We start from the raw sequence: 13,631 nt of genomic DNA, 5'->3' as shown, positions 1-13,631 counted from the left end.
GTGCTGTGCAGTGGGCTGCCGCAGCATGGTGCCGGCCAACTGGCATACGGACAGGAGCTTGGTGCCAGGTGGTCGGCAGGCGGAAGATCAGTGCATGCCGACCAGGCACGTGAGAGCTCGTCTCGGTCGTAGCATGGTGCCGGTCTGCAGACGGTCGCATGGTCATGGCCGACGGCCGGTTACATGGTGCGCGCGGGCGGTAGCTCGGTGCCTGGGGGCGGGCAGCTTGGTTTCGGCAGGCAGGGACCAGAGCGCGGGTGGGAGAATGATGGTGGCCGGAGGGCGTGCAAACGGGAGCTCGGTTCCGGGCTGGCGGCGGGAACTCGGCGCTTTCCAGCCGGCAGAAGGGGCAGGCGGCAGTTTAGTGCCGGCTGGCGCAGGGTGCGGGCCGGAGGGCGGGTGGGAGTAGGATGCGGGCCGGCTGGCGGGAGCACGGTGCCGCCCCCTCATACAGCAGGAGGCGCGCGCCCCTGCGCGGACCGGCTGATAAACTCCAACGGCCCGGTCCTGGTCCGCGGACCGGCGGTTGGGGACCTCTGCTTTAAGTATATTGTGTGCTGTACTATGTATACTATGCATGTGTTAATGTATAAATAGGGTATGCTGTATTCATGTTTATATAATATGTACTGTAAACATTTGTATGAAGGTGAACCTATATGTGTAAACAGACTATGATATGTGTCATTGGCTTAACGATCAGGACTCGGGATAGAAGGGGCCCACAGGCTGCGGGTCCATGATGGGAAGATAAAGCACATGCAATTGATTATTAGATTGCACGCGCAGAGTCATATCTGTGCGCTCTACTCATGCAAACTGTGTGACATTATTAGACATGTCTATGCCAGCGCTACTGCATGGGATTGACATCAAGACTGTTGATGGACAATTTATTATTGAGTAGAGGCTGCCACTAGACATGTTATTAGTGTGGAGAGGCCGCTGCTGGACATGTTATTAGTGTGGAGAGGCCGCTGCTGGACATGTTATTAGTGAGGAGAGGCCGCTGCTGGACATGTTATTAGTGAAAGGAGAGGTTGCTGCTGGACATGTTATTAGTGAAAGGAGAGGCCGCTGCTGGACATGTTATTAGTGAAAGGAGAGGCCGCTGCTGGACATGTTATTAGTGAAAGGAGAGGCCGCTGCTGGACATGTTATTAGTGAAAGGAGAGGCCGCTGCTGGACATGCTATTATTGAGAGGGGGCTGCTGCTGGATATGTTATTAGTGAGGGGAGGCCGCTGCTGGATATGTTATTAGTGAGGGGAGGCCGCTACTGCACATGTTATTATTGAGGGGAGGTCACTGCTGCACATGTTATTAGTGAGGGGAGGCCTCTGCTGGACATGTTATTAGTGAGGGGAGGCCACTGCTGAACATGTTATTAATGGGGGAGATCACTGCTTGACATGTTATTAGTGAGGGGAAGCCACTTCTGGACATGTTGTGAGGGAGGGATGGCCACTGCTGGGCATGTTATGAGTGAGGGGAGAATGCTGATGGACATGTTATTAGTGAGAAGAGGAAGCTGCTGGACATGTTACTAGTGAGTGGAGGCCACTGCTGAACATGTTATTAGTGGGGGGAGATTACTGCTGGACATGTTATTAGTGAGGGGTATCCGCTTTTGAACATGTTATTAGTGAGTGGAGGTCGCTGCTGGACATGTTATTAGTGAGGGGTGGTCACACTGCTGTACATGTTGTTAGTGGGGGGAGGCCGCTGCTGGACATATTATTAGTGAGGGCAGGCCACTGTTGGGACATGTTATTAGTGAGGGGAGGCCGCTGCTCAACATGTTATTAGTGAGGGGAGGAGTTGCTGGACATGTAATTAGTGAAGGGAGGTTGCTACTGGACATGTTATTAGGGAAGGGAGGTCATTACTGGACATGTTATTAGTGAAGGGAGGCCGCTGCTTGACATGTTATTAATGAGGGGAGGGCGCTGCTGGACATGTTATTAGTGAAAGGAGAGGTTGCTGCTGGACATGTTATTATTGAGAGGGGGCTGCTGCTGGATATGTTATTAGTGAGGGCAGGCCGCTACTGCACATGTTATTATTGAGGGGAGGCCACTGCTGCACATGTTATTATTGAGGGGAGGCCACTGCTGCACATGTTATTAGTGAGGGGAGGCCTCTGCTGGACATGTTATTAGTGAGGGGAATCGGGAAAAGGTTGAAAAAAATACTCAGGCTGTTGTCGCGCTGCTCTAGTTCAGTAAAACGTTTATTTTGATAGTGGTGGACAACGCGTTTCGGAGGTGAACTACCTCCTTCGTCAGGTCCAAAGGTACAAGGTCTATGGCATAAGAATAATACAATATACATACAGTAAAAACCAGTTCATTACAAATAATAGATAATTTAAAATCCATTTATTACTACTGTTACAAATGTGTTGTATTACTGCTTTTTTATCTATTTTATTATCTACTATCCTTCTATTTATTACTATTGACTTCTGATTGAAATTAAGGCTATATATATAATTTCTACAGCATTAATGGTCACTTTCTAATAATACACAGATATTTATTTATTTATTTATATTTTTCTATTTATTCATTTTAAATTATCTATTATTTGTAATGAACTGGTTTTTACTGTATGTATATTGTATTATTCTTATGCCATAGACCTTGTACCTTTGGACCTGACGAAGGAGGTAGTTCACCTCCGAAACGCGTTGTCCACCACTATCAAAATAAACGTTTTACTGAACTAGAGCAGCGCGACAACAGCCTGAGTATTTTTTTCAACCTTTTCCCGATTGCACCATGTCCGTTGTCTCCTCTTGACAATGGTCATCAGGCGTCCTGCAGCAGCTCTATCTATGTTTTAATTTATCTATACAATGGTACCTTGTCACCCTACTATTCTATGACTACCAATTATCACATTGCCTGCGCTGTGTAACTCTTTTTTCTCATTAGTGAGGGGAGGCCACTGCTGAACATGTTATTAATGGGGGAGATCACTGCTTGACATGTTATTAGTGAGGGGAAGCCACTTCTGGACATGTTGTGAGGGAGGGGTGGCCACTGCTGGGCATGTTATGAGTGAGGGGAGAATGCTGATGGACATGTTATTAGTGAGAAGAGGAAGCTGCTGGACATGTTACTAGTGAGTGGAGGCCACTGCTGAACATGTTATTAGTGGAAGGAGATTACTGCTGGACATGTTATTAGTGAGGGGAATCCGCTTTTGAACATGTTATTAGCGAGGGGAGGCCGCTGCTCAACATGTTATTAGTGAGGGGAGGCCATTGCTGGACATGTAATAAGTGAAGGGAGGTTGCTACTGGACATGTTATTAAGGAAGGGAGGTCATTACTGGACATGTTATTAGTGAAGGGAGGCCGCTGCTTGACATGTTATTAGTGAAGGGAGGGCCCTGCTGGACATGTTATTAATGAGGGGAGGGCGCTGCTGAACATATTATGACTGAGGGGAAGCCGCTGCTGTAAATGTTATGAGTGAGGGGAGGCTGCTGCTGAACATATTATGACTGAGGGGAAGCCGCTGCTGTAAATGTTATGAGTGAGGGGAAGCCGCTGCTGGACATGTTATTAGTGAGGGGAGGCCGCTGCTGGACATGTTATTAGTGAGGGGAGGCCGCTACTGGACATGTTATTAGTGAGGGGAGGCAGCTGCTGGACATGTTATTACTGAGTGGAGGCCACTGCTGGACATTTTATTAGTGAGTGGAGGCCGCTGCTGGACATGTTATTACTGAGGGGAGGCCGCTGCTCGACTTGTTATTAATAAGGAAATATAGAAAAACAGTGGAATCGCACTCACCAATCTTCTTTTCAATGCTGTTTTATTGATGCATAATTACAAAAACATTTCATAAATGTAATTGATGGAGGTGAGGGGGTGAGGGAGGACGTGGGTAGACTCACAAGACAATCAAACACATGACAGCTGTTTCGCGCTCCCTGCGCTTCATCTGACCTGTTTGCTGAGACACTTAAAACACAATGGCTATTTGAACTGTTCTGCTCCTCCCCTTCCCATTGGGCCGCGTTCCTATTGGTGCACTAGCACTGTCATTGAACACAGCAGTAACATAGTAACAAGATAACAACATCTAGACACACCCTGACATTCCATATAAATAAACCCTTGTATGGCAGCGAGGCTGGCCTGGTGTGTGCAGCATCGTGTGTTGTAGGGGCCATCCCTAATGGCTTGCGTCCTGGGGGTGCGTGTCGGAACGCGGTGCCATCCCCAAGATGGCGACGGCACACAGTGTGGACTGCCGCGTCACGCCAACTGTGGGACGGGCCGTGTCCAAGGCCACGCCCCCTATGGGCTGCTGCCGGGGAGGTTTTACCCTAGTCTCACGATGTACTGGACACTGTGTGTGCGGAAACGGCGGTCGCCGTAGCTGGTTCCCTTGGAAACCATATAATGGAATTCTTGCGTTGAGTCTAGTTCTAGTGTTGCTTTAAAGTGCATCTTTATGATTAGCTTTCTGCTGGTTAATGGGGGGAGGGGGGGCGTATTATGTTTGTGTAGCCAAGGGCGTGTGAACTGTTAAAAATACTGGTACGTATTATGGTGCAACATTCTTATGGGAAAGGGAAATACTGCATTAAAGGTATTATGTGCCTCTGCGGTATTCCTTCCCAAAAGTATCCTATGTACAGTGTGATACAAGTTGACAAAATAAGAGGATATATTTCTTGTATAGTAGGATGGAATGCCTAGTCCGTCATTTGTCTGGCCTTATTTCCAGACGACTTACAGGAAGACACTCATGTCTAGCATATCATTAAGACCTGCGGGTCCCAGGGCTCCTGTCCTTAAGATCCATCTGCCCTCTTTTTGCAGAAGTGTACGCTGCCTGTCCCCTCCTTTTTTCATGATGGGGACGCGTTCAATACCCGTGATTTTAAGTGATCGTGGGTCTGAATTGTGGTGCGTCCTGACGTGTTCTATTAGTCTCGGAGCCCCGTTACCTGTCCTTATTGACCTGAGGTGCTCGCTAAATCGGGTATTCATCTTCCTTATGGTCTTCCCAATATAAAATCTTTCGCATGTGCATGAAATCATATCGACCACAAAATCTGTCCTACAGGTAATGAGTTGCCTAACTTTAATCCCCTGTCCTCCACACTGAACCTTCTTGGTTTTAACAAAATGTGAGCAATAGCCACAATTCCCACATGGGTAGTTGCCTTTTGGGGCACTCTTCTCCAACCAATTATCGGCCTTCGGGTCTAGGCCGCTGGTGACTAGTTCTGACTTGATAGTTCTACCTCTGCGGAATGTGACCAGGGGGCCTCTGGCTGCTATGTCGTTTAGCTCTCTATGATTTTCTATAATGTGCCACTTGGATTTTATTGCTTTTTTAATTATTTCCGCTTGAGGAGTGTAGGAAAATGAGAATACAAATCTTTCTTCCTTCTGCGTTTTGTTTTTTATTCATGTTGGTTTGACTGTGTGTCTTAGGGCCCTGTTCTTTTTCACCCTTTGGAAAGCTTCCTTTATTAGTATGTCTGGATATCCTCTAGAGGACAATCTCTTTTTTAATTCTTGTGATTGGACTGTTAAGCCTTCCTCTGTATTATTTATACGCGAGACTCTCACGAATTGGCCGTACGGTAGGGCTTTTTTAACATAGTGCGGGTGGTAGCTTCGGTAATGAATTAGTGCGTTTTTTGCTGTGTTTTTACGGAAGAATTTTGTTTCTAGACTGGATTGTTTGACCTCTACTAGTACGTCCAGGAACTCTAGACGTTGGCCTCCGATATTTTGAGTGAAACACATATTCATTGTGTTGTGGACATTCAAATATTCTACCATTTCTTGGAAGAGTTGGTCAGATCCTGTCCAGACTATGAAGACGTTATCCACATAGCGCCTGTATGTGCGGATGTTAGCTAGATAAGGGTTATTCTCTGAAAGTATGTATTTGTCTTCGAATACGGCCAAATAGAGGTTCGCGTAGGTAGAGGAGACTGGGGTCCCCATAGCGGTCCCCTCTCTCTGGCTGTACCAGACTCCATTATGTTGAAAGGCATTATGGGAAAGTATGAATTTTAATGCTTCACAGATAAATTCAACGTAACCCTCATTTTTATTTGCTCTAATCAGTATGCTTCGTATGGCCTTTATCCCTATATCGTGGGGTATCCTGGTATATAGGCTTTCCACGTCTATCGACATCAGTCGATCTCCTGGTTGCCATTGTAAATCATTGATTATACTTAAAGGTTGTTGAGTTCTACTTTTAGACCTACTTTTAGCTGCTGTAAACTGTGAAATACAGTGTGGCGCAACCACCTTATTTTTTGGCTCACAGATTATTTCCTGCCCAGTCACACAAGCAGTTTGCACATGTACTTATGTGCAAAGTAAGCCTGAAAACTGGCGCAACGATGATCATAAATCGGGGCCTATATGTTTGCTTTAAAATCCTACAACAAAAGCAGAGTACAGGCAGTCCCCGGGTTACATACAAGATAGGGTCTGTAGGTTTGTTCTTAAGTTGAGTTTGTATGTAAGTCGGAATTGTATATTTTATCATTGTAATCCCAGACAGAACTTTTTTGGCCTCTGTGACAATTGGATTTTAAAAATGTTGGGTTGTCATAAGAATCAGGATTAACACTAAAGCTTCATTACAGACACCTTTGATAACTGTTATAGCTGTTTATTGTAGCCTAGGACTAAAGTACAATAAATTACCAATATCCAGAGGTCCGTTTGTAACTAGGGGTCGTATGTAAGTCGAGTGTTCTTAAGTAGGGGACCGCCTGTATTTAACATTTTTTATACTATGTTTAGTCAAAACAATAAAAATCTTTTAATGTTAGTTACAAATTAACTTGCCTATCCATCTTTCTCTCAGCTAATGGTAAAAAGAAAAAAAAAACTCAATGTCATTCAGGAAATAAATTCTTTACTCTTTGTTAGCCAGTTGTTATTTTAAGACTAGTTGCTTACTCACAGTGGGTACATATTAATGATGGTCTAAGTGATAAAAGCACATTTTCACAAGCCTGCCACACACAAGAAAAATATTGCCTTACACATAACATGCCTAGTAAGGAACTTTCAAACGTCTCAAATTGCCAGGAGAGACCAAAATGGGACAATAAAGTTCAATACTTATTGACATGCATTGGATTTGCCGTTGGTTTAGGAAATGTATGGAGATTTCCTTATTTATGTCAAACCTATGGAGGGGGTAAGTAGGCTTTTTTTTCATACGTAGCTATTCATGTTATATTCTAATACCATTCACAAGAATTTGTCCTTTAATTAAGGACCTTAAAATTGTGTTTGCCAGTGTATTGATGAAGGATGAAGCTGCTGGAACTTAAAAGGCCTGTGTGCATATTTCCATGGTGGATGAGTTGCTTAATAAAATGATCAAAAAAAGCTATAAAATACAGGCAGTCCCCAAGTTATGTACAGGATAGGTTCCGTAGGTTTGTTCTTCAGTTGAATTTGTATGCAAGTCGGAACCGTATACTTTATAATTGTAACCCCAGACAAATTATTTTTGGTCTCTGTGACAATTGGATTTAAAAAATGTTGGTTTGTCATGAGAACCAGGATTAACAATAAAGCTTCATTACCGATACCTGCTTATTGTAGCCTAGGATAAAAGTAAAGTCAGTTACCAATTACCAGAGGTCAGTTTATAACTAGGGGTCGTCTGTAAGTAGGGGACCGCCCATATATCTTTTGCAAAAATGTAAAATTTGTATGCGACTTGCCATAATTGCATCACAAAAGCCATCACGGTAATCTTGTTCTACCATGTAGTAATTAAAATGGGTCAATAGCGATGATATAATTAATGATCGCCAATAGTCTACTTTTTCAGTTTGTCGTAATGTATACAACTCCAACAAGACACATAGGGGCTCATTTACTAAGGGTCCGCGGACTGCACTATCGTCGAATATTCCGACGATTTCCGATTTGCCCCACATTTAACTGGGCATTGTGACGCACGCAATCGAATTTTGGCACATCGGCGCTGGCTTTCATTGAACATAAATCGGGGGGTGGGCCGTCGGATGATCCGACTGATTTAAACTAAGTGCGGGACTTAACATTTGTCGCAAGCCAAGCACTTACATGCACCAGGAAGAAGAAGGTGAACTCCGGAGGACCTGAGCGGGTAGTTTCAGATGCAGGGTATGGGGCGCACGCTGGTAGTGAATTGCGGCAGCTGTGCATTCTCGTCGGGGAACGCACCTCAGGTATCACGCAGGGACGGATAAGTAAATGTGCCCCATAATGCATGATTTGCACTGGTGCATATTATTTAAACCTAGTTTTATTATAAAATACTTTCCTGGCTTGTTTAAATTGAAGACAGCCTCTGATAAAATCAAATGGAGGCAACTGTTTTAAGCCTTGCTTCCTCCTGTTCTATAGGGTACTATAATAATGTTGCAGATTGTTGCCTAGAAAGATGTTGGTTTGTGAGAATGCCATTTGAATGCATCCTACAATAAATATATTCTTGTAGATTTTATCACAATTTATGAGAAATTGACTGTTTGTACATCAATACATAATACAACCATGTACACTCTGAGTCTAGGGGGACAAAGGGCAAAATTGGCAGCAACAAAATTAGACTAATTTCACACTACTGTCAGGATTTCCATTTATTTACATCATATACAAAAGGATAACGGATGGTAAATAAATGGTAATGTTACAACTGAACATCCCTCAAATTTATCTATCCTTCATACATGTCATCTATAGATGTCTCATTTCTACCCACCTATCAATCTCGAATTTTCTATTGATCTACCTATTTACCTATCAATCTCTCACTTCTGTGTACCTTTGTACCTATTGATCTCTCATTTTAATCTGCCTACCTATCTTTTTCTCTATTCATTTTTCTATAATCTATGCATCATCTATTATTCTATCTACCTAATATACTCGAGTTTAAGGCAAGTTTTTCAGCACAAAAAAATGTGCTTATACTTGAGTCTATAAAAATATATTCCACTTTACTCACCTTTCCGATGCCCCCCGCATGTCCCCGCAGGAACTGCAGGGGGCATCGGAAAGGTGATTTCAGTGCTATTTTTTTTATAGGCTTGGCATACCCGGGACAGGGGCTGGCAGGCTATATAAGGTAGGTCATGGGCTAGAAAGCTTTATACGGGGGGGGGGGCAGTGACTGGCAGGCTATATATATGGGGGGCAGTGACTGGCAGGCTATATATATGGGGGGCAAGAACTGGCAGCCTATATACCAGGGTGGGGGGGCAGGGGCTGGCTGACTATATACTAGGGGGGGCAGGGGCTGGCTGACTATATACTAGGGGGGGCAGGGGCTGGCTGACTATATACTAGGGGGGGCAGGGGCTGGCTGACTATATACTAGGGGGAATGGGCTGGCTGACTATATACTAGGGGGAATGGGCTGGCTGACTATATACTAGGGGGAATGGACTGGCTGACTATATACTAGGGGGAATGGGCTGGCTGACTATATACTAGGGGGAATGGGCTGGCTGACTATATACTAGGGACAATGGGCTGGCTGACTATATACTAGGGACAATGGGCTGGCTGAATATATACTAGGGGGAATGGGCTGGCTGACTATATACTAGGGGGAATGGGCTGGCTGACTATATACTAGGGGGCATGGGCTGGCTGACTATATACTAGGGGGCATGGGCTGGCTGACTATATACTAGGGGGCATGGGCTGGCTATATACTGGGGGGTGGACTGGCTAGCTGTATATACGGGGGAGGAGGGGACTGGCTACCTATATACTGGGGGACAGGGGGATGGCTCGCTATATACTGACTTAAGGCTGTGACCAATGTATTTCCCACCCTAGGCTTGTACTTGAGTCAATAGGTTTTTTCAAGTTTTTTTTTGTGTTAAAATTAGGTGCCTCTTCATATACTCAAGTATACATGGTATATATTATCTATATCTCTCTTTATTTCCCTTCTATTTCTTCATCTAAAAGTAAAATGTAAACACTGGCACTTTCTATCCATCCTAATTAAATGTCATCCATTATGGTCACTTAGTCATCATCCGATAAAAATGGAATTATATTTAAACAGAAAAGAATACTTCCTGCCTCGTCATTTTTGCCGTTCAAAAAACAGAGGAATAACGGATGACTGTCTAACAGATGAAAACAAATTAGCCTTAGTGGCAGCTAAAATGTGCCGATTAAATCTAGTTCCACTATACTGTAAAACGGATTTCATACACAAAAGAAGTTGTACAATGAATTATCCTTATTTGTCTTAATTATTTCAAAATATATTTCCCAAAGCCTAATAAAAATATCTTTATCCTTAGGTGCATTTCTAATACCATATGGAATAGCACTTATTTTTGAAGGAATACCATTATTTCATCTAGAGCTTGCAATTGGGCAACGCTTAAGAAGAGGAAGCATAGGAGTTTGGAATGCAATTTCACCATATTTTGGAGGAGTTGGTAGGCACTTTTTAATGTATCATTTTTCTGTTATTGCAATATAGTTTTTTTTTCCCATCCACATTTTGTAATGTTTACTTTCCACATGACAATTGTGGAAGATCATGCTATGAATTGCCCCTTACAATGCAGTCTGCTGTGGCGCTTAACCCCTTGTTGCCAAAGCCATTTTTCAACTTTTGGAAAGAGTCCTTCAAGCGTCACTGTAAGTAATTATAACTCTGGAATTCCTCAACATATTGGTCCAGATTTATAAAGCCCCTGCGCCAATTTTCTGTCAGACTTTGCATGTTCTTTCTATTGCAAACGGCTTGCACACGTATTTAAGAAGTGTCCAACACAAATGTTTTGCGACTACTTTATACATGATGCAACACAAAATTCTTATTGGTCACAATGTAAACATTTCCTTCCCAGGCAGATGTAATACCAAATATAGACAGTAAATGGCAAGGTTACTAAGGAATTAATATATTATGTTGAGGGCTAAGGAAATGTTCTTAAAGGTAACTTCCTAAAAAACTACACAGATTGCAGGATTAACCTCATGTACATCTGGAGTACATTGGAAGCATATAAAGTTTGTAGCGTAACCTGTCTGTCAGGCCGTTATATGTTAAAGGTGCAGCTTCGTACCGTTTGCCGCACTATTGATAAATCTGGGCCTATGTTTTTTGTACTTTATATGATGATAAATGTAATGGTGGTGATTTGGGGATTTCTATTTATTCCTATTAACCCCTTATCACCGACACTAGTTTTCAGCTCAATGACCAGACTCGATTTTTCAAATCTGACATGTCTCACGATAATTGGTTATAACTTCGGAACGCTTTAACATATCCGGGTTATTTTGAGAATGTTTTCTCGTGACACATTGTACTTCATGTTAGTTATAAAATTTAAGTGATAAGTTTTGCGTTTCGTTCTGAAAAAAAGTGAAAATTTGGCAAAAGTTTGTAAAAATTCTTCATTTTCCAAGTTTGAAATGTTCTGGTTTCCAGACAAGATGTAAAACTACCCAAAAAGTTTGATAATTAACATTTACAGAATATCTGCTTTATGTTGGGATGATATTTTCTGCTTCCAGTCATTTTTCTAGGATGTTATGAGGTGCAGAACTTTAGGTGCGATTTTTCTTATTTTCATGAAAATTGCCAAAACTCACATTTTGAGGGACAACTCAGCTTTCAAGTGACTTTGAAAGGCCTAAATAATAGTAAAACCCCATAAATTACCCCACTATAGAAAGTTCACCCCTCAACATATGTAAAACAACTTCTATTAAGTCTATTAACCCTTTAAGTGTAAATATGGACCTGCGATTTAGAAACTATAGAATTTTTTTGGAAAATACATTCATTTAGGCCAAAACTGACATTTTCAGAATAAATTAAATGATGAAACGCACTGCAACGCTTGATGCCCAATTCCTCCCACGTTTACTGATACCCCATATGTGGTGGTAAACTGCTGTACGGGTGTACGGGCGCACGGCCGAGTATAGAATGAATGGAGGTGCCATTCACAGCAGATTTGTATTGTCATATTGTACGACCTATAATTTTTTTTTTTTTTTGGTAATGCGAACATATGAGGGCTCATTATGTACAATGTATAGATAATTTATTTTGGGAGTCTAAAGCTTATTCATGAGATTTTATTAACTATTTCAAGGGTGACACAAAGAAAATCATCAATTTTTATTTTGAATTGTTAGCATTTTTTTTCCCCCGCTCACCGTAACGTAAAAATAATATTTTATCTTTATTCTCTGGTTCACTACGATTGCGGTGTTACCTCATTTATATTAGTTTTTCTTATTTTTGCTCAATTTTCCTGAGCAAAACCAATATTGGAGAAAATCGCATTGTTTTTACTATTGACAACTTTTCAGGGCCATAACTTCTGTATTTTTCTGTTGTCAGATCTGGTTGAGGGCTTATTTTTTGCGAAAAACAGTTGTTCTTTTCAGTCGTATCATATTAGGGAACGTAACTTTTTTTGATCACTTTTTAGAACATTTTTTGTGATGTTGTTTGATGGAAAATTGTATATTATGGGAAGTTTTTTGGGATTTTTTTTTTTACGTAGTTCACCGAGCGGGTTCATACCAAATATGTACGTGTTTTTGTGTTTTATTTACTTTATTTGCATTTTATGTGTTACTGGGGAGATTATGGGACTTTTATTTTATTTATTTATTAACCTTTAATTTGTGAAATATAAGCATTCACCCTACAAGACCTCCAGGGAACACAGGACGTGGGTTTGACAAACTTTTCAACAATTAATAATACAGATAACACGAAAAATTGTTTAGTCCCATTTCTAGTACTACTAAAACCTCCCACAGAAGCGATACAAAAAAACTAAGTAAATGATGATTTTTTATGTTCAACACAACAATCAATAAATATGACAACACCATTAACGCCAATAACCATGTTCTTTTCCATAACACAAAAAAAATTGAGAAAAAGGAAAAATAAAGCAGAAGAGAAAAATGTATTAACCAACCTCAACAAAAATGATAACAAGGTAAAACAACAAAAAACTAAATATTATTGTATAAACTAAACCCCTATTAACTAAATCTACTTGAAAAAGGCTTATCCTTCTGCCCAGATCATAAGCTAGAACCGTTTGAGTTATTTCTAGATTTGCACAGATTCACCAGCAAAATCACCATATCACATTACTTCAAAACTAAAAAGAACCAAACTAAAGAAGAACCGAATGTTGCAAAATCGGGGTCATTATATACAAACTTTCCATGAATTAGTAACAAAAGAATTACAAGAACTAACAACAACAAAAAAAAAAGAAGGACCAACTGGTAATAAAACCACCAGAAAGAAAAGAAATTTAACTCAGTAAGAACAGAAAACACTAATTAATTTATCAAACAATAAAAACATAGTAATAAGAGCAGCCGATAAGGGTGGAGGAACAGTAGTACAAGATTTTGTGGAGTACGTACGAGAGAGGCATACAATATATTGTCTGATACAAACTATTATGAACACATATATAAAGATCCATTTCCCAACATTACAAAATACTTAGCAACTTATCTTAATAGGATACTGCAACAACTTCCTCACAAAGAAAGACAAAGGATATCTCAATATTGTACAACCAGCAAAACCATATTT

General features: G+C 41.5%; 1 protein-coding gene across 1 annotated transcript in view; it reads left to right on the top strand.

Annotated features, from left to right (window-relative positions):
* The first annotated feature begins 7,042 nt into the window (after positions 1 to 7,042).
* Positions 7,043 to 13,631, top strand: part of SLC6A18 (solute carrier family 6 member 18) — a 212,753-nt gene continuing 206,164 nt past the window's right edge. Inside the window, exons 1-2 of the mRNA XM_072154773.1 lie at positions 7,043 to 7,205; positions 10,333 to 10,473. Of these exons, the coding sequence (XP_072010874.1) occupies positions 7,055 to 7,205; positions 10,333 to 10,473 (292 nt within the window). The 5' untranslated portion in view covers positions 7,043 to 7,054. The remainder of the gene's footprint in view (positions 7,206 to 10,332; positions 10,474 to 13,631) is intronic.

This window comes from Engystomops pustulosus, chromosome 5 (assembly GCF_040894005.1).
Source record: "Engystomops pustulosus chromosome 5, aEngPut4.maternal, whole genome shotgun sequence".
NCBI lineage: Eukaryota > Metazoa > Chordata > Amphibia > Anura > Leptodactylidae > Engystomops > Engystomops pustulosus.
The sequence above is the reverse complement of the archived record's forward strand: the minus strand, read 5'-3'. Positions and strand labels throughout refer to the sequence as shown.